This window comes from Pseudorasbora parva, chromosome 2 (assembly GCF_024679245.1).
Source record: "Pseudorasbora parva isolate DD20220531a chromosome 2, ASM2467924v1, whole genome shotgun sequence".
NCBI classification, from domain to species: domain Eukaryota; kingdom Metazoa; phylum Chordata; class Actinopteri; order Cypriniformes; family Gobionidae; genus Pseudorasbora; species Pseudorasbora parva.
In genome coordinates, this window is record NC_090173.1 from 56,129,422 (window position 1) to 56,151,423 (window position 22,002).

General features: G+C 45.5%; 1 protein-coding gene and 1 pseudogene across 1 annotated transcript; one reads left to right on the forward strand and one right to left on the reverse strand.

Moving 5' to 3' along the window:
* The first annotated feature begins 8,766 nt into the window (after nt 1-8,766).
* Nucleotides 8,767-8,880, forward strand: LOC137056773 (5S ribosomal RNA; annotated as a pseudogene).
* Nucleotides 8,881-10,145: 1,265 nt separating this feature from the next.
* Nucleotides 10,146-16,988, reverse strand: LOC137049180 (uncharacterized). The gene is made up of 10 exons (XM_067427620.1): nt 16,871-16,988; nt 16,659-16,755; nt 14,360-15,459; nt 14,070-14,278; nt 12,938-13,287; nt 12,704-12,828; nt 12,422-12,586; nt 11,923-12,211; nt 10,896-11,817; nt 10,146-10,793 (listed from the first exon to the last, which is right to left on the reverse strand). Exons 1-10 carry the CDS (start codon nt 16,880-16,882, stop codon nt 10,199-10,201), a joined length of 3,864 nt encoding a protein of 1,287 aa, XP_067283721.1. The 5' UTR covers nt 16,883-16,988; the 3' UTR covers nt 10,146-10,198.
* Nucleotides 16,989-22,002: the final 5,014 nt, after the last annotated feature.

A 22,002-nucleotide genomic window follows, 5' to 3' on the forward strand; every position in this document is an offset into this window, starting at 1 on the left:
CCCCGTAAAACAATGGCTAAGTCCCATGCTGGGACCCTCGAGTGCATCACAGGCCTCAACCTTAGAGTGCCACGAAGGAAGCGTGTAATTAAAGGGTGTCTTCCCAAAGACACTCCACTGAAAGGGACGTGGAAGGCACCCAAGGCCGCCACGTACACCTTTAGTGTGGAGGGGGTCAACCCTGCTGAGAACCTTGCCTGCAGGAACTCCAGCACTGTACCAACCGGGCAGTTAACTGGGTCCCACTGGCGTTCTCTGCACCATGCTGAGAAAAGTCTCCATTTCAAAGCGTACAGCTTCCTTGTGGACGGAGCTCTGGAGTGTAGGATGGTCTCTACGACCTCGGCCGAGAGACCTTCCTCTATGAGCCTAGCCCCCTCAGAGGCCAGGCCCACAGTTTCCACATCTCCGGGCGTGGGTGCAGGAATCTCCCGCCCGCCTGAGAGAGTAGATCCCTCCTGGTCGGAATCTCCATCGGAGAGCCTTCCAGGAGAGATATCAGGTCCGAAAACCATACTCGGGTCGGCCAGTTCGGAGCCACTAGAAGTACCTGGGCCCCGTCCCGGCGTACCCTCTCCAGAACTCCTGGAAGCAAGACAATCGGGGGGAAGGCGTACAGAGGCAGCCTCGGCCACTCCTGTACCATGGCATCCAGCCCCAGCGGGGCCGGATGGGTCAGAGAAAACCACTGCGGGCAGTGAGAATTCTCCGCTGAAGCAAACAGGTCTATCTCTGCTTTCCCATAAACCTTCCAAAGGAGCTCCACCACCTCTGGGTGGAGTCTCCATTCCCCGGGCCTCGGCCCCTGTCTCGACAGGCTGTCTGCTTCCTGATTCAGGGCCCCCGGGATATATACTGCCCTGATTGACAGTAATTTCCCTTGGGCCCACAGGAGGATCCGATGTGCCAATTTGTCCAACGGACGAGACCTCAGACCCCCCTGGTGATTTATATAGGCGACCACGGACGTGTTGTCTGTCCTGACTAGTACGTGGTGGCCCCTGAGGTCGGGCAGGAACTGTTTCAATGCAAGAAACACTGCGAGCATCTCTAGCCGATTTATGTGCCAGTGCCGCTGATGTTCCTGCCATAGACCCTGGGACGAGCGACCACTCATGGTCGCCCCCCAGCCCGTGAGAGAGGCATCTGTCGTTAGCGTTACGCGACGAACATGAGCCCCCAACACGGGACCCTGAGATAAAAACCCCGGGTTTTTCCACATGACCAGAGTACGTAGGCATCGCCGCGTGACTTTGATCGTGCGGAGCGGGTTTCCCCTCGGGGAGAACCCTTTTGTTTTGAGCCACCACTGCAGTGGCCTCATGTACAGTAGGCCAAAAGGTATCACGTTGGACGCTGCTGCCATGAGACCTAACAGTTTCTGGAACCGTTTCACAGTGACGGCTCGGCCTAGCTTCTGTTCTTTGGCGGCTGCCAGGATCGATGCTATGCGTGTTGGCGATAATTGCGCCCGCATAATTACCGAGTCCCAGTTCACACCCAGAAAAGTGGTTCTCTGAGCCGGAGAAAGCACACTCTTCTTGGCGTTCAGCCTCAACCCCAGCTTCGACATATGGGCGAGAACAGCATCTCGATGCTGAACCGCCATCTGCTCTGTATTCGCTAGAATCAGCCAGTCGTCGATATAGTTCAGAATGCGGATGCCCTGCAGACGCAGCGGCGCCAGAGCTGCATCCACACACTTGGTGAACGTGCGGGGTGACAGTGCTAGACCGAAGGGAAGTACACGATATTGGTATGCCTCTCCCCCTAAGGCAAACCTCAGGAACTTCCTGTGATGTGGAAGGATGGAGACATGAAAATACGCATCTTTGAGGTCTATGGTGACAAACCAATCCTCCGATTTGACCTGCGCTACAATCTGTCTGAGTGTAAGCATCTTGAATTTGAGCTTGGCCACCGAGCGATTCAATAGCCGCAGATCTAATATCGGGCGTAAGCCCCCATCCTTCTTCGGCACGATGAAGTAACGGCTGTAAAAGCCTGACTCCCTGCTGGGAGGGGGAACCCTCTCTATAGCCCCTTTTTGCAGGAGTGTCTCTACTTCCTGTGCCATTACCAGAGCCTGCTCCGGGCCCACCTCTGTAGGTAGGACACCGCAGAAAGGAGGTGGCCGACTTCTGAATTGAATGGCGTACCCCCTTTCTACTATCTGCAGGACCCAACGAGATATATTTGATAGACGTTTCCACTCGTCTAGAAAATCTACTAAGGGAACCAGCCTCTCGAGGCTGGCCTCTGGTGTATTTTGAGCAACAAGCACAGTGCCCTGAAGCGGCGGACCGGCAGGGAACAACTGACTTGACTGCTCGGGGGCCCCCCGAAGGGGGTGCGGACCACCCTCGGGTGGCCCGCGGAGACCGACTGCGCCCCGGCATTGCGGCGGGGTTGGCAGCGCGGCCCCCCGAGGGTGCCGCAGGGAAACGGGTACCGTAGGCAGGGGTAAGCACCGTTTCCCTACGGGGGGAACCACCCTCAGCGTCCTGACGCTTCTGGCGTCAGGAACGCTTTGACGAGGCCTTCTTGGCGATCAGGACTGTCCTCAGATCAGTCCTGCCCCTAGAAGACCTCGCCTGAGAGCGCCGCCCCTCGTCCCCACGCTGAGGGGGAGTTCGGGTGGCGACGCTCTGCTTCTGCTGCGCCCTGTGAGCGGAGCTCGTACTCGGCTTGGGCTGCCTGGTATCAGCGGCAGCCCCAGGGACCTGGACCCGGAGAGGGAGAAACTGCTTTAGCGCCGCAGCTTGTTTCTTTGACTCCTGGAACCTCTCGGTGACAGTGTGTACTGCGTCACCAAAGAGGCCGCCAGGAGACAGCGGCGCGTCGAGCAGGAAGCTTTTCTCCCTCTCCTTGATTTCAGTGGGGTTGAGCCACAGATGCCTCTCCGTAGCCACCAAGGCTGCCATAGAGCGGCCAACACATCTGGCCGTCTCCTTGGTGGCCCGGAGAGCAAGATCAGCTGATGTTCTAAGCTCATTGATTACATCACCCCCCACTTCATCACGTCCATCTAGGTCCCTAAGCAGGTCAGCCTGATAAGCCTGCATTATTGCCATTGTATGCAGGCATGCAGCAGCCTGACCTGCCGCCGAGTACGCCTTGCCCACCAGTGCCGACGTTGTTTTTAATGGTCTGGTGGGCAAAGTCGGGGCCTTCAGGGACGATGCCGAGGAAGGCGAGAGATGGCTCGCGAGCGTCTCTTCTACCTTTGGCATCGCCCCATAACCGTAGTGCTTCAGCCCCATGATGTTGCTATAGACCGAAGTCTGAGGGCTGAACACACGGTATGACGCCGGTCTCTTCCATGACTTTGCCACCTCGGTGTGCAAATCATGGAAGAATGGCAGGCCCCGCCGCTGAGGTTCTGAAGCGCGAGCGGGCAGGAATCTTTCATCTAATTTACTAGATCTTTTTCTTCCTGCCTCAGATCTTTCTATGGGCCAGTCAATATTTAGTCTGGCCACAGCTCGCGTTAGAACCTCAACGAGCTCCTCACTCGCAGGGGACTGAAGTGGCGAATCTTCAGTCGCGATGCTCTCAACGTCCACCTCCTCGGAGCTGGATAGTTGGAGCACCGGCGACTCTCTCGGAGGGGAAGAAACCGCCATGCGTGCTTCCATGACCCGAGAAGAGCCGCTGGATGGAGCAGGTGAGGGCAGAGATAAGGCAGCGCCCGTCTCTAACCCCTCTGCAACATCCAGTTGTGATCCCCACGAATGCAGCCTTCGCTCCGCCTCGGCGGAAGCGGGACCAGAGCCGCGGGGAACACGAGCCGAGGCACCCTCCTCGAAGAGTGCCCGGCGGGAGCGCAGCGTTCTCAGTGGCATACGCTCACAGTGCTCACAAGCAGCCCCCTCGAGGGCTGCCTGGGCATGCTGCGCTCCCAAGCAGACTACACAAAGAGAGTGTGTATCCCCGCTCGTGATGTAGCGTGGGCAGGGATGAACACACCTCTTAAAGCTGCTTTCACTCGCCATTTTATTCTATCTATTTTATTTTCTCTTTGTTTGTTAATATATACTGCAATATTTAACAAAAGGGTGGAAAATCTCTGGATATAGACAGACAAAAACACCAAATAGACAGACAGGTTCACACAGATCAATTGCTGAAGGCTCAGAAGCTAGTTCCTGTTTGTTTTCACGGACGTTTTATAGCTTCCGGTCGATGACGTCATCACGCCGACGATCGATCTTTTTTCCGATGGAATGGTTCTACAGGCGCTTCACGACGCATTAACGCAGAGGCGTTCTCACAGCGTTTCGACGCAGCTCGAGTTCCCCGAAAGGGAATTCAAGTTCATATGATCCAGGGTCAGAATTTTCATTTTTCAAAAAAAGTCATCCTTCAACTACTGATGAAACTACAGAAGGATTCTATTCGTATATAGAAAGTTCAAGTTCAAATAGTCTTAGGCAAAAATAAGTTCAAAAGTTCATCCTTGAACGAGGGAATCTCTTAGTATATATAGAAAGTTCAAGTTCAAAGACTCTGGTAAAAAATAAGTTCAAATTTTCACCCTTAAAATACTCATGAATCTATTACTATGTATAGAAAGGTCAAGTTCACAGAAACCAGGCTCAGAATTTTTTTTTTTTTTCCAAAAGTCATGTTTGACCTTCTGAAGAAACATCATAAAAGTCATAAGTCTGTTTATACATTTAAAGTTCAAACACTCCTTGGCCAAAAAATGCATTCAAAATTTTACACTGGAGCTACTGATGAATGTATTAATATGTATAGAAAGTTCAAGTTCACAGGATCCAGGGTCCGATTTTTTTTTTTTTTTTTTTAAAGTCATCCTTCAACTACTGATGAAACTACAGAAGGATTCTATTTGTATATAGAAAGTTCAAGTTCATAGGATCCAGGGTCAGAATTTTTAAAAGAAACTCATCCTTCAACTACTGATGAAACTACAGAAGGATTCTATTCGTATAAAGAAAGTTCAAGTTCAAAAAGTCTTAGGCAAAAATAAGTTCAAAAGTTCATCCTTGAACTATGGAATCTATTAGTATATATAGAAAGTTCAAGTTCAAAGACTCTGGTAAAAATAAATTCAAAACTTAATTTTTGAACTACAACAGAAGGAGTCTATTGGTATGCATAGAAAGTTCAAGTTCATAGGATCCAGGGTCAGAATTTAAATTTTTCAAAAAAAGTCATCATTCAACTCCTGATGAAACTACAAGTTCAAAAAGTCTTAGGCAAAAATAAGTTTAAAAGTTCATCCTTGAACTATGGAATCTCTTAGTAAATGTAGAAAGTTCAAGTTTAAAGACTCTGGTAAAAAATAAGTTCAAAATTTCACCCTTGAAATAAAGATGAATCTATTACTATGTATAGAAAGGTCAAGTTCACAGAATCCAGGCTCAGATTTTTTTTTTCAAAATGATCCTTAATCATCCTTGAACTCGTGGCGAAATATTACGAGTCTATTGTTATGCATAGAAAGCTCAAGTTCATAGACTCTTTGGAAACAAATAAGTTCAAAGCTCATGCTTGAACTACTGAGGAAACATAAGGAGTCTATTATATGCATAGAAAGTTCAAGTTCATAGAATAAAGGGTCAGAATATATTATTTTCTTACAAAAAGTCATCCTTGAACTACTAATGAAACATTAGGAGTCTATTGGCATGCATAGAAAGTTCAAGTTCATTTATTCCAGGGTCAGAAAAAAATAGTTGACAAAGTCATGTTTGAACTTCTGAGGAAACACCATAAAGTCATATGTAAAGAAAGTTGAATCTATGTATAGAAAGTAAAAGTTTATAGACTCTTTGGCAAAAAATAAGTTCAAAAGTTCATCCTTGAACTACTGATGAATCTATTTCTATGTATAGAAAGTTCAAGTTCATAGGATCCAGGGTCAGAATTTTCATTTTTCAAAAAAGTCATCCTTCAACTACTGATGAAACTACAGAAGGATTTTATTCGTATATAGAAAGTTCAAGTTCAAATAGTTTTAGGCAAAAATAAGTTCAAACGTTCATCCTTGAACTATGGAATCTATTAATATAGAAAGTTCAAGTTCAAACACTCTGGTAAAAATAAATTCAAAACTTAATTCTTGAACTACGTATGAAACAACAGAAGGAGTCTATTGGTATGCATAGAAAGTTCAAGTTCATAGGATCCAGGGTCAGAATTTTAATTTTTAAAAAAAAGCCATCCTTCAACTACTGATGAAACTACAGAAGGATTCTATTCGTATATAAAAAGTTCAAGTTCAAATAGTCTTAGGCAAAAATAAGTTTAAAAGTTCATCCTTGAACTATGGAATCTCTTAGTATATATAGAAAGTTCAAGTTCAAAGACTCTGGTAAAAAATAAGTTCAAAATTTCACCCTTAAAATACTCATGAATCTATTACTATGTATAGAAAGTTCAAGTTCCCTATCTCGAGGGAACTTCGAGCTGCGTCGAAATGCTAGGGGACGCCTCTGCGTGCCATGTCATGAAGCACTTGTGTAATCAGTCCAATAGCGGGACGATACGTCACGGGCGGGTGACGTCATCGACCAGGAAGCTATAAAGCATGCCCGGACCAAACAGTCACTAGCTTCTGTGTCTTCACAAGCGCTCTGTGTGAATTGTATGTCCATTTATTGTGTGTGTGTTCAAAAAAGAAAGAAAGAAAGAAAGAAAGAAAGAAATATGGCAAGTCAGTATAGGTGTGTTCCTCCCTGTGGGGATACACACGTCCTAATGTGTGATGTGTTTGGGGCTCGAGCATGCCCAGTCAGCTCTCGAGGGGGTCGGCTGCGAGCATTGCGAGAGACTCCCAATGCGCATATTAAGATCACGCCGGGCACTCTTCGAGGAGAGTGCTTTGGCTCGCGGTCCTCAGGGCTCGGGTCCCGCTGTTGCCGAGGCGCAGCGAAGGCTCGCGTCCTGGGGATCGCAGTTGGATCTAGTGGCGGGGTTAGAGACGGGTGATCCCCTATCTCTGCCTTTACCCGCTGGATCTCATGCCTCAGTTAGCGAGCTGGAAGCACGCTCTGCGGTTTTCTTCCGCTCGCGCTGAGGCACAAGCGCAGCTGCACTCCAGCTCCGAGGAACTGGATGTTGTTAGCGCTGATGATGATCTGCCAAAAGAAAACGACACACACACACTCATAAAAAGAGGTGCTATTGATGTAACTCGCGCTGTGTCCAGGTTAAGTTTAGACTGGCCGGCCGAGTGTCAAGAAGTTCGCCAAAAAATAAATAAATATATAAATAAAATAAGAAAGAGAAAGAACAATATAATGGCGAGCAGACAGTATGTTTGAGATTACGAGGGGCTGAATCTAGTGGCTCGGATCTCGCGTTTGCCGAGGCAGCGTGTAGATCACGGGTCTACAATATAGATTCTATGACTCGATCGCGGATCTCGCGCTTGCCGAGGCAGCGTGTAGATTACGGGGTTGAGTTTAGTGGCTCAGATCGCGTGTTTGCCGAGGCATCGCGTAGATTATGGGTCTGCATCTATCTATCAGATCTTTTTTTTTATAAAAAAAAAAAAAAAAAGTCGGCTTTGGGGGTAGGGCATATTCGGCAGCAGATCAGGCGGCCGCCGGTTTGTATACGGCGGTTGCCCTGCAAGCATATAAAACAAGCAGACCTGCTGGGGGATATTGATATTGAGATGTGAAATATAAATATATATAATAAATAAATAAATAAATCAAAATGTCCCTCTGGGGCTGTCGGGCGGGGCAGCCTCAGCCGAGTACATCCTTTCTCAAACCTACACCGAGCAAAACAAAGAGAGAGCGTGGCCGCTCGGGGCCCCCCCCGCAGAGAGATCGGGGGTTCGGGCGACGCGCTCAGCCGGGACCTTCCCGTGGTAGGGCGGATCTGAGGGCCGTCTTTACTGCTAGGAAGGCCTCGGCTAAGAAGTCCTGACGTCAGAGGCGCAGGACTTCCGATGGCAGTCCCCTCTCGTGAGGGCCCCGGGGCGGTCAGTTCGGTTGCTATCTGCCGGTTATCCGTTACAGGACACCGGGCTGACCACCCAGGAAAATCCAGAGACCAGCCTCGAGAGGCTGGTTCCCTTAGTAGATTTTCTGGCAGCGTGGAAACTTCTGCCGAATATCTCAGAATGGGTCCTGCTCACATTATAAAAAGGGTTCGGGTCACACCCACCCGTGTTCAGCAGGGTTACTCCTACGGTAGTAACCCCTGAGCAGCCTCTGGTCATGGAACGAGAGGTACAGACTCTTCTGCGAAAAGAGGCTATACACGGGTCCCTCCCCTCTGCAGAGAGTCGGGCTTTTACAGCCGGTACTTCATAGTTCCAAAGAAGGATGGAGGGTTAAGGCCTATTTTTAGATCTGCATCAGCTAAACAAAATGCTCACGATAAAACAGATCGTGTGTCACGTCAGGTCCGAGGACTGGTGTGTCACAATAGACCTAAAAAAATGTATACTTCCACATCTCCATCCTTCCGCAGCACAGACAGGTCTTCAGGTTTGCTTTCGGGGGCGAAGCTTACCAGTATTGAGTGCTGCCATTCAGCCTAGCTTAATCACCCCACACTTTCACCAAGTGCGTGAATGCAGCTCTGGCTCAGGTGCGACTCCAGGGCATTCGTGTGCTCAACTATATCGACGATTGGAACTGGTGTTAGCATAGTCGAAACAGTGGGCGTTCACACATGTAAGCATTTTTGTTCCATGGGCGAAGAAAGATTTATTTTTAATAAAATAAATAAGAGTGTTTGAATGCCTTAAGTGGCCCAAATTTGGCAGCAGCTTTCGCTTACGGCCATACCACCCTGAGCACGCCCGATCTCGTCTGATCTCGGAAGCTAAGCAGGGTCGGGCCTGGTTAGTACTTGGATGGGAGACCGCCTGGGAATGGCTCATGACCCTCCCAAGTACATATTGGTCATCCCTGGGATCGATCGAAAATGATCAAAACGGATGCTGCCATCTGGTGGTCAATGTCCTGAAGTGTTATTAACAGAAATGGTATGTAATGTACATGTAAATGTAGAAGGCCTAGTTTATTGAAATCCACTTGTCTAATGAATGTTTTGTTTATTCTCTTCATAGTTTGAGTTGATGTAGCTGATGAGATTTATATAGTCAAGTGGAACTGTGCAATTGTTACATTTTTGGGCTGAATTAAGAAAGGGTGTATAGTGTATCAGTGCACTCTCACTTTGTCTGGAAGACGCCAGACCACCCAGGGGGTAGAGCCAGCGCACATTGGGGTGTATTCACACCTCTGGTAGTGGCGAGGAAGAAACAGGGACTTCTAATTGCTTTGATGTTTTGTTTTTTTGACACGGTCACCCCTTATGAAACCCAAGCATACAAAGACTCCAAAATACTTGAAATACTTTTACAACTTTTATTTTTCATTTAAAAGGCAATGCATGAAAACACAAGTAAACAAGTTTAAAGAAACAATCTGTTTGGTTTAAAGCTCACTCACCACAACAAGGTACAGATCTAGGAGCGAGAACACGAGACAAACATTTAGTTGAACATGGAGCTGAAAGACATACAAACATCACATGGACACGCACACATAAATTACATTAATAATAAAAAAACACTTAATTAAAAACACAAACTTGTACTTAAGGTAAAAAATTAACAATTGGTTTGTACAGGCCAAACAAGAACAGGATTATCCAAACACTCAGGTCACTAATCAACAAATAAAGGCTCAAGCCATTCCTGTCTGTTACCTTTTTTTGTGTGTGTTTTCTTTGGCAAACTTTTGTTAAACATGAAGCAGAAAGTCATACAAACATCACAAAGACATGAAGATGACAAACACAAACAAACAACACACATGACAAAAACACAGATTATCTGAACATGAACCATTAAATGGTATGTAAACTGATTGTGTTAGATTGGAACTGATTAAGGTTAAAATGATTGGCCTTGATATTGAACATAGGCCAGAAAATTTTTTGTATAAAAAAAATATACTACAAAGTGCGTTTTAACAGCAAAATAAATAATAATAAAAAACACAAGAACATTCTTAAGTAAAACTGTAAAGTGCATTTTTTTAAACTATATAAATAAATAGATTGTACTCGCTGAAGCACTTTAAAAAACACAAACAAACACAAATAAGCCTCTTTCTCTCTCCTACAGATGGCACATAAGAAGTGGCATCACACATGTAAGTTATTTACAGTTATTTACACAGCTATTTACAGTTATTTACACAGTTCTCCTCTTTTCCAACTCTGCATCCACCACACTTTTAAAGTGTTCAAAGCTGTCGTACACCACATTGTCAAACCCAGAAGTCGTGGATTTCCTAGTGGATGAACAGAAGGAAAATATCTTCTGGGTACTTCCAGCCACTTTGTCCTTGGAAGGTGTGTACCTCTTCCGCCGTCCACCACAATTAGGAACGTGGCAAGCCCCACATGGCCGCGAGGACTTGTTCGGCATGAATGCCTTGACTGTTGGTGCAGGAGGTACAAAGCTCTGGCTGCACGACGGCCCACGATACAGGACGGAGGGAGCCTGTGGCTGTGCGGGGAGAACCAGCAGTATGGGTGCTGCCGACACAGGGGGTGGTCCATAGGTGCGCACAGCAGGCTTTGGCTGGAGGTGGGTGGAGGCAGCAGGCCTTGGCAGAATAAGGGTGGGCTCAGCAGACTTTGGCTGGAGGTGGGTGGAGGCAGCAGGCCTTGGCAGAATGAGGGTGTGCTCAGCAGACTTTGGCCGAGTGAAGGAGGAGGACGACGCCGTAGGCTGAACGGGCCGGCTCACAGGAGGCACAGGCTCTGGCTCTTCAACAAATAATCTGAAAAAAATAAAATACACATGTAATGAGTATTGATATGACGTGTGTGCTATTTGCTTTCCACAGCCAACAGGTAAAACAAAGTGCTAAGTGACAACTTACCTCCGCTTCTCACCACGCCTTTTTCCAGCTTCGTGATGAACGTGGTGGTATTGGACCTGAGGCCGGTCTGGCGGCGGGAGGGATGTCGGCAGTACAGGAGCTTCTGGGAACGGTGCGTCCGACAGCACTTTCAGGTGAGGCGTCACTTTTGGCAGTACCGTCGCCCCGTAGTTGGCCTTTTTCTCCTCCCTGGCAGTGAAGGTGGAGATGGACTTGGCGTTCAAGTTGGGCAGTGGAATGGCGAGACCGCATAGGATGGGGTCGTCTCGGACTCGGTCTGCAATCCTCTTATACTGTCCCTTCAAAGAAGCCGTGACCTTGCTGGGGGAGGTGAGCTGATTAGCCGGTGCTCGGTTCTTCAGCATCTTGAGGAGGAGGTAGAGCAGGCGACTGTCCTCCGTCACCTGTGCCACCTGAGCGTACCTCATGCAGCCAAACTTGGTCTTCTGGGCTGCTCTGGTCTCAGGAGAGTCCGCCCCAAGGCACCGACCGAACAAGGTGTAGCCCCATCTGGACTCGTACTGCTTGACGAAACGGGCGGCGGTCTTGTCGTGGTCGTGGAGAGAGCTGGCAGCGGCGGCGATCTTCTGCCTCAGGTCAGCCGGCACTAGGTGATGGTCGCTGTTGTCGGACAGTTCTAGGAGGAGCAAGGCCAGTGCCTCCACTTCCTCTATACCTGGCAGATGCAGATGTCGATGGCTCATTAGCGCGTCTTGCAGGGCAGGACTGTCCTCCTCTTCCGCCTGTTCTGCCTGGGTGAGGACGACGTGCTTCCCACAGACTCTGTCTATCGGGTCCTCCTCTGTATCAGAAGACATGCCGAGACCCTCGTCTGCCATTTCGTCGTCTCCTTGCTCAGCCGATTCTTCCTCCTCCTCCTCCTCCTCCTCCTCCTCCTCCTCACGCGACTGCTCTTCCTCAACTACAAATATGTAATTGTATTAAATCACAATCATGTCTACACAACAATAGTTTTTTTTGCACCAGGTTTGTCATCATTGTTTAAGTGTGTGATCAAGTACTGTACCTTTCTGCACGTAGTAGTCCCTGGCAGTGAAGCTGGTGGACTGGCACATGGCGTACTCGACACCAAGGAGCTCCTCCTCGTCGGGGTGCTCGTATGCTTCGGGGACCGGCATTGGTGCTGCAAAGTTGGGCTCCAAGACGTGCTCCTTGCCGAAAAGAACCTCGGCCTGCTGGTTGATGCGCTGGATCTGCCGCGCATCCAAGCACGACGTCTGCCGGCCATGACCACCAGCGACACGGAGCGATGCCATGCGGTGGTTCCACTGAACGGCGAAGGACACCAAGTATACCTGAAACACATTTCCATTTTGACTGTTATTGTGTACAATGTTTAAAAGTGATGACTGGATCTGTGAAATAAAATGTACCATTGAAGCTATCATTGCCACTTATCTTTTTAAATTATAGAGTATGATGTGCTATATGCACATGTGTCTGCAATTAAGCTTTATATATATATATATATATATATATATATATATTATGTTTTAATCACTCACTTGGAATGGCATAATCCCACATCGCTGTGAAGGGACGGCGTTGAACAGGTGGGCGTGCAAGCCCTCCAGAGAGTTACTGCCTCGCCGGCACTTGTGCTTGTTCAGTGGGACGCCGTTCATCACCACCACCTTCACAGACACATACAGCGGTATGCCAGGGGGATCCTGTAACACACAACATATTGCAAGGTCCTTATTTATTCTGGTGTCCTTTTGAAATGTTGCCATAAATACAAGTTTGAATGGTTTTGACACACGACGGCCGCAAAAACATTAACCCACCTGCATGCAACTGAGGTGCTTGCTCGCAACTGCCCAGTGAGCGACGACTGCCTCTGGCGACTTGAAAAGGTGAATGCCATCAATGTCAAGGCCGGCTGGTCCCTGGAACTCAGCAAGGATGGACTCTATCGCCAAAGCAGTCTCCTGTAACACATAGGATATATTCTCAGGGTCAAGTGTTTTAATCACATTAAACACATTCACACATTTAACACATACATTTATTTTCAAAGCTGGATCTGACAATGAAGGCCACACTTACCACAACCCCACGGGTAATACGCCTTACATAGGATCTGATCTGATGAGGCTTAAGGAAGGCCATCATCTCCTCATCAGAGTACCTGCCGTAGAGCTCTGGGTTACCGTTCCTGACCGCCTGGACCAGGAGCATCATGTCCGCCTTGTTGTAGGCGAGCACGGCACCCGCCATGGCACTCATGAAAGCCCCGTACTTGGCATGGCTCTGCTTGATCACGACGGCGTCCCAGCGGTGCAGCCAGTGGCGGATGTCCAGCCTGATCACTGTACCCCTCTTCACCCAGTCACCAAACAGATTCTCCAAGAACGACGAACCACTGTCACTGAAAATTATATCATGACATTTTGTGTAGGTGTGTTACATGTTGGATTATCCATTTCATCCTAGGTTTTAACTAGTGTACAATCGGTACAATATGAAATTTTATTAGTACCGGTACTATAAGAGTGATAGCACTCTAAATAATAAGAACAGTATTTCTTTATTTTGCGTTGATTTATGACAGCCGGAGTCAGAATGTGTGAGTGTGTGTGCAGAACTCTGCTTCCACTATTTTCATTCACTAAACAACAGAAGCAGAACAGTATAAAATATATAAGCACAGCGAAACATGCAGGTACGTGTTTGCGCTGCCGGGCTCAGACCTGAAGCACGCACATGCATTTCACACAGCATGCATTCTCTACTTCAGGCGGTTCTGTTTTGTGCATTATTAGGATTGAATAATCAAAATTCTTGGTAAAAATGTACGTCCTGGCGAGTATTCACGTAAACACAGTCGGGTATGTCTTTAGTGAACAAAAACCGTTAGTGAAAATAAATCGTATACGTGTTCCAGTGGGTAGCTTACGTTTGGGTCTTAAAAGGCAGGACCAGCAGCCTAATATGCACACGGACGTACACACTGGCATGTGAATATTATTTGATTTTATTTTATAAAGGGGAATATAATTATTCAATAATTTAAATTAATTGTAAGTTCTGTCAGATTTTTCCCCATGGTATCGATTTAGTATCGGTATCGAGGTATTTTATTTTGGTATTGTATTGAAGTCATAATTTTGGTATCGTGACAACACTAGTTTCAACTGCTATTGAACTCACCGACAGCAGTTGTTGTCCGCGTACACCACCTTCGGAGCAGGAGCGTTGGCACGGCGAAAGCGGGCGACCAGACCTCTGGCCATGCGCGAGTAGCACCCCTCGGACTCGGACGCCACCACCACTGTGGTTAAGAACTGACCCCACTCATTCAGCACGCTGGTGACGTACTGCATGGTGCCCTGGCCATCGCCGTAGATCTTTTTGAGAATCTATAAAAACAAAGCAGAACATTCATTGTATGCTGTTTATCAACAGTCAATCTGTCATAAAGTACTTTATGCTGTACATACCTTCCTCGTGCCGTCGATACACAAGATTTCCCCAGTCGTACTGAGGATTTGGTCCCTGTACACGGGCATCTTCTCCATCTCCAGTATCAGGTGCGCACGTCTCAGGACCCGAGCAGACGGAAGGGGAGACGGGGCGATTGGAGGGGTGTAAGTGCCGGCTGCTATGGCAAACGGCAGGATGCCTCGCTGAGACGAAGACGATCCAGCCGCCAACGTGCGGGCATCGTACAGGAGAGTCTGGTACAGGTCCCGACGCTCCAAGTACCACTCGTCGTGGCCCTGCTGCAGCAGCCTCTGAACCTTGCTCATTGAGACAGCATTGAGTCGGTCGCTCATCAGTGTGACCACACTCCTGTCCACAGCACGCTTGCCACAGATTATGGCAGGGAACATGCTTCTGACGGCCGGGGCGAGGTTCATCAGAATTTTTGGACTGTACGCCAGCCAGGTGTACTGCTGCTGGGCACCGTGGGTGCCGTCCTCCTCGTCGTCCACGTGCGCCTGGCTCAGCTCCTCCCTCAGCTTGAGACAGTGTTTGCACAACAACCTCTCAGTCAGCAAGGTGTAATGGAAGTTCAAGCCATACACTTGCCTGGCGTAGCTGCCGTACCCTTTCTTCTCCAGGTAGTACTCTGGCGGTGCGGGGCAGTTGGTGTTAGGGCAGCGGATCAATGCCTTCATCACGCCGACCGGGCGCCAGAAGAAGGCAGGGGTGGTGAAGAAGGAGAGCATGTTGGGCACAGCTCCCTTGACGGCCATAGGAGGCGGGGGTGGATGGAACACCATCTTCTCCTTAAAGAGCTTCCTCTCGGCCATCTCTCCCCTGACATTCTTGTACTTGGAAGCCCTCTCGAACAGCCCGTAGGTCTCGTTGGTCTTCAGCCACTTGATGTTCGCGGGGGCTATACCAAGGGCTTGGGCGGATTCAGGCGGCTGCTCCCAGAACTTCTGCCAGCCCTCCAGCACGACGCCACCAGGTTCAGAGTTCTCTTGGAGGGACGAGGGTCCGGGCCTGCCGTCTTGGCCCACAGAGCTGGCGAGGTCTCCCCAGGTGGTCAGCTGCGTGCTGACCGACGCCTCAGACCTGTCCAGGACACTCTCTGAAGAGGAGAACACCACACAAATGTATCAACTGCATTGCTCGATACATACTGATAAGTTTCAAGTGTCACAAACACAAGTTCTATCAGCTCTAGGGTTGTAAAAGTTTGAGATTTTCACGGTATGATAATCGTCTCAGAAAATATCACGGTTTCACAGTATTAAAAAATCTTTATTGTTTTTCTCTGTTTGTTTTTATTATAATCATCAGCTACAATGACCCATAAATAATATTTTTTTTGTTTGTTTAACATATGGTTTATATCAAATTTTTGTATGAGAAAAAAAAAACTTGGTAGGCCTTTGAGTCTACCTTTTTTTGGGGGGGGAATACAAGAAATTAAAAAAATCCCTCATTTGAACAAAATAAAGAATTCTATTTATCTTTTAAGATTAGAAAATAAACTAAATTTAAATATTTTTGGAGTTTTTAATATTTTGATATATATCAGTTACTCTCCAAATTAATGTAGAAACAATTTAAAGACAGCATATTTTAAATGTGTTGTAATGGCATCTTTTTATGAATGAAGGCCAGTATCACTGACACCAATGTCTCTATGAAACATTAATGACCTTACGTTACAGTATAAATGAAAGCTACCCAATTTCAACATTTATTAGGTTTAAAAAAAAAAAAAAAAAAAAAATTAATTTAAGTGAATTTATAACAATCTTTAAATAAACTCATTATAAAAAAATTATAGTTACCAGTGGCCTTCCCTGTTAGACATATACAGAAATGTAACAGTTATCAAACAGCTTTCTTAACTGCATAAATAATACATGAAATATAGATTAATCATCTTTTCTCTGTTCCCGTTATTTCTTTGTTCATCAGTGTATTCCATTCCTGTTGCTGTTATTGTTTGTTCCAGAGCGAAAGAGAACTCGATGAGTGCACGAGACTGGCGCAACTAAGTTAGGGATCTGATTGAGCGATGACAGGACATCGACATACAGTTCTCTTCCATACTGCAGATTGTAACTTTTTTTGGTCAGGGGATAGAGATAAGAATGTGTAGCCTCTGGCTCTGACATTTTCTCAGTTGTACATATAGAGTGGAGTCTAAGCAGTGACATGTAATGACGTTGCATATGTGCAGTAGCACAGGTGAGATCTTTTTTCATTTTTTTTTTTTTTTTTTTTTTAATGTTTTCATCATCTCAAGTTCATTTCAGCATAATACTACTATACCTGCAGCAGCCAACAACTCGGCATCGCTGCTGTAGTTGGGGTCTTGAGAGAGGTCAGGGAAGGTCGGAGGAGCCCGGTCTTTTTTCAATTGCGTTTTCTGCAGAAAATAAAACACAACCATAGAATAATCTCATAAAATAATACTTTTACTAATACTGGTTACTGCTTAACATCAATTACTAAGGTCTAAAAGGTAACTAAGTTTATCTTACCTTCAACCTCATGTCAAGGTGCCATGTGACAGGAGGGAACTCTCTGGCGTACTGAGCAGTCGCTCCTTCTGCCACTTCAGCAGCTCGTTCTGCTCTCCCTGCTGGCAGTACTGGAACAGCAACCACACCAGCCAGCCAACATCGTTTTCTATAAGCCACCTAAAGGTCTGACCGGCGTACTTCCCAAAAACTATGACCAACTGACCTTTCCACAGCTGACCCCCGGACCTCTTGGCAGCCGCCTCCGCTGTCTTGGGGTCCTGCCATGTAGGGTCAACCACGGTGCTGGGGGCCTCTGCCATAGACTTTGCTGCCTCTGTGCACTGCAGCCTGGCCTCTCCTTGCCGGTACAAAACAATGTTGGGGTACTGGTGTTGCTGCTGATGGCTGATCAGCAATGATTTGGTGGTCAAGCTCTTCCTGCAGACATCACAGTCAAAGGTCTCCCTGGTGACGGCATGGATCTTCAGATGCCTCGTCAGGTTGGACTTTTCAGTGAAAGCCTTGTCACACACGCTGCACCGATGTCGAGGCTTCTCCATGTTTCATCTGGTACAGTAAAACATGACTAAATGAGTAAAACAAAGCAGCTGAGGGCTTGGTTGCCTGAGTAAATTGAGCCCACCCACTTAATTGTGTCTCTGACACTGTGAACCAGAGCTATGGTCAATACAAAATCCCTATGGAATTTACCATAGTAAGAAAAACACATGCGTTTAATGGGATGTCCCTCCCCATTATAAGTCAATGGGAAAACCGTACAACTTATACCCCATTGAGATGTATGTTCTGACAGGGCCTGTCAGGCTCTTCAAATGTGGTAATGCGATCTTCACGTGCTATCGGAATTACAGTAAATATGAGTTTCCCCGCGGTGCTTGTCAGCACGGCGCTAACGAGATATTATCATGTAAAACCTTGAACATCAGGCAAATTATCCAAACATATATCGAGTTTCATTCATTACTTAGCACATAATTATACCAAACGTACCTGAGAGTAAAACAAACAGTCCATCAGGCTCTTCAAATGTGGTAATGCGATCTTCACGTGCTATCGGAATTATAGTAAATATGAGTTTCCCAGTTAAAAATAGCACATGAGCAGCCTTTGAAGTCACTCACTGCAATGAGCTCGTAATTACTATTTTGGAAAGGGCAATAACAAAATGTCCGATAGCACGTGAAAGCAGCATTAGTCACGGGTTTCTACGAAGTGCTCGCTCTTAGCTACAAGTTCAAAGTCAAAGCTACGAGGACAAAGTTCGCTGCAATGTTAAGTCAATGGGAGTTTTCGGATACTTTTTCACCCCTGCCATTTGACAAACGGTGCGCCAAACTTTGTTTACAGAAGAAAAAGAATAAGTATGGAGAATAACCACTTACAAGCGGTGCTTGTCAGCACGGCGCTAACGAGATATTATCATGTAAAACCTTGAACATCAGGCAAATTATCCAAAAACATATCGAGTTTCATTCATTACTTAGCACATAATTATACCAAACGTACCTGAGAGTAAAACAAACAGTCCAATCGGTCATCAATAACGCCGAACGCAATAAATAAGTTAAATATAGCTACACAGCTAGATGACGTGTTCCGATCCTCGCTCAATGATTGGTCTGTTGAGCGCTGAACTCCGCTCAGCATTGCTCAACCATTGGCTGATCGCTGCTCAGCATTGCTCAACCATTGGCTGATCGCTGCTCAGCATTGCTCAACCATTGGACGGCTGACGATCGCTTAGGTACTTGGAGGGGAATTTGCTTGGGAATACCAGGTGCTGTAAGCATATTTGTTCCATGGGCGAAGAAAGATTTATTTTTAATAAAATAAATAAGAGTGTTTGAATGCCTTAAGTGGCCCAAATTTGGCAGCAGCTTTCGCTTACGGCCATACCACCCTGAGCACTAGAGAGCAGGAAGTGAGTGTGTGACTGCAGTTTGAAGGGAAAGGCTCTTCTTAAGTTTGATTTAGTTTTTTGAGTTTTTTTGTGAACATAGTGTGAGAGAAGTTTTGATTTTGATTTAAGAGGCGCGTTTAAGCTCCAAGCAGTTAAGCTGCTTGGAAGCAATCCTTGGTTTTTTTCCAACAAACAATGGACGGACCACATGGCAAAGACCCAGGAATGGAAGGAGGACTAGAGGAACAAACTGAGCTAAATGGAGGAGACAAAGGAGCAAGACAGACTAATGGAGTGAACAAGGATCGTGATGGGCATCGAAACATCAGGAAGCAAGTGAATTATTTGAAAGAGGCGACGGTGGTTATTGATCTGAGGGACAACAAAGAGGTAAAAGCAGAGGACATCATTTTGGCTGTATCGCAGAAGATTGATTTAGGCAAGCTGTTGGCAGTGAGGCCCAAGCATGGGAATGAGTACGAGTTGACATTTGAAGGTGTAGACTCCGTTGACGTGTTTCTTGATGGTGTGGAAATAAAAGGAGAACTCTTTGATGTAAGGAGGCTGGAGGTAAAAGAACACATGGTGTCTTTTCTACACCTGCCTGCATATGTAGATGACGAACAGATTGAGGACAAATTGAAGTTTTGGGGAGTAACTCCCATGATGAAAATAAAGAGAAGGCTGTATCCAGGAACGAACATTACGGACGGAACGAGGTATGTTAAAGTAAAGTTTCCGAAAGAGGTAACATCCTTGCCTTATAGTGCAAAATTTGAGACGGCGGATGGCACTCAGTACTTTAGAGTTATCCATGATGGGCAGGAAAAACTCTGCCGTATGTGTATGCAGCCAGGACATATCTTCAGGGACTGTCCTGACTTTAAATGTTTTGAATGCTGTGAGCAAGGACATTTTGCAAAAGACTGTAAAGCGGACAAATGTCCAGATTGCAGAAAAGTATTTATGAGATGTGACTGTGAAAGTGAACATGAAGAAATGTATAATGAAGCAGAAGTGAGTGAACTTGAGAATAACATGGAAATTATGTGCGCTGACAGTGACAAAGAAGAGGAGAGTGGGGTTGTTGAGGGCAATGAGGATAGGAAAGGTGATGAGCAAGGAAAGGGTGGAGATAAGAAGTTGGAGAGAGGAAAGGAGAAGGAGATGGAGATAGAGGCAATTATGGAAGAACGGATTGGGGGCCCGGTGGGTGATGCAAGAAAAGAAAAGAGGGAGGATAAAAATGAGAGGGAACAAGTAGAAGAATGCATAGAAGTCAATTTGGAGGAGCTTAGGAGGGGAATGAAAAGAGGAATTATGAATAAGCAAAATGTAGAAGAAAGTAGAGAAAAAGGGCAGAGAAGGAGAATGAACTTAAGGACAAACAAAGAAGGAGTTTTATTGGAGGAGGGGGGAGAAGGAAATGAAACATGAATGTCTTCTTATGTTTTATGGCTTTAAGTCTTGTTACTTTTAACGCGAGGGGACTGTTGAATGTAATGAAATTTGAAAAACTGAAGGAGCTGTGTAAAAATGAGGATATTATTCTATTGCAAGAAACAAATTGGAGGAGTGATGTAATTGAGGATATTAAGAAGAAATGGGAAGGAGAAATATTTTGTAATAATGGAGAAGGGAAAATGGGAAGAGGGGTTGCTGTCTTAATAAGGAAAAACAAGGGAATAGAAGGGAAACTGATCTATGATGATAAAAAAGGGAAAGGGATAGGGGTGAAAATAAAATATGGAAATGAAGATCTTAATCTAATTAATATTCATGCGCCAAATGAAGAAAAAGAAAAGGCAATGTTTTTTAATGTTTTAAGAGACCTGACAGAAGGATGGGGGAAAATAATAATGGCTGGTGACTTTAATACAGTTTTTAGTAAGAGAGATATGGCGGATGGAATGGTGTTCAAGTCAGATACAGGGAGAAAAGAATTGAAGGGGTTGATGGAGGGGACAAATATGATAGATGTATGGAGAGAGAGGAACGAAAAGAAAAGAGAGTTTTCTAGGAAACAACTAGTTGGGAATTTTCTGTGTCAAACAAGAATAGATTACTTTTTATGCACAAGAAACCTGGAAGCTTTTATAGAGGATGTATCTTATAAAGAAACCTCCTTGAGTGACCATAAAATGGTTTTAATGAGGATGAACTTTAAAGATGAAATCAGGGGACCAGGGGTTTGGATCTTAAACACAGAGCTTTTGAAAGACGAAAGCTATAAACAGGGGATAGAAAAGATAATAGAAGAAGGAAAAGAAGATGGTATGTACAGGGAAGACAAAAGATGGTGGTGGGAGAATGTTAAATATGAAATAAAAAAATACTCAATAAAGTATAGTAAGTTGATCCAGAAAGTGAAAAGGACTAAAGAAAAAGAGATAAGAGAGAGCCTTAAAGAAGAATTAAACAAGAAGGAGATGAATGTACAAAATGTGATAGTAATGGAGGAGAAATTGAAGGAATTTGAAGAAAGTAAATGTAATGGGGCAATGTTAAGAAGCAGAGCAAAGTATACAGTTAGAGGGGGAAAAATGCACCAGGTTTTTCTTCAACCTAGAAATGAGAAAAGCTAAATCGGAAATGATAAAAGAGTTGAAAAATAAAAAAGGCGAGATAGTTAAAGAAACAAAGGGAATTTTGGAAGAAGTAAGAAGTTATTATGAAGAATTATTTCAAGCCGAAGGAATAGATGAAAATAGGAGAAACGTACTATTACAACAAATAACAAAAAGAGTGGAAGCGACAGACAAAATGGAATGTGAGAAAGAAATACAGCAGGAAGAAATAATACAAGCAATAAATCATTTGAAAAGCAAGAAAAGTCCGGGTATAGATGGTTTAGGCAATGAGTTTTATAAAGTTTTCAAGGATAAAATAAGTCTGATTCTGCAAGAAGTATATGATGAGGTATTTAAGAAGGAGGCTTTTAATCAAAAAATGAGTATGGGTTTGATGAAAATAATATATAAAAGAAAGGGAGATAAGACGCTTTTAAAGAATTATAGACCATTAACTATGTTAAACACTGACTTGAAGATTTTAGCAAAGGTTTTAGCGAACAGATTGAAAAAAGTTTTGCCAAGTATAATAGAGACAAATCAGGCGTATGGAGTCATTGGAAGGGACATATCGGATGTAACAAGTAGTATAAGAGATGTGGTAAGTTATGCTAGTGGAGAAAGGAAAAATTGTTACATGATTAGTTTGGATTTTGAAA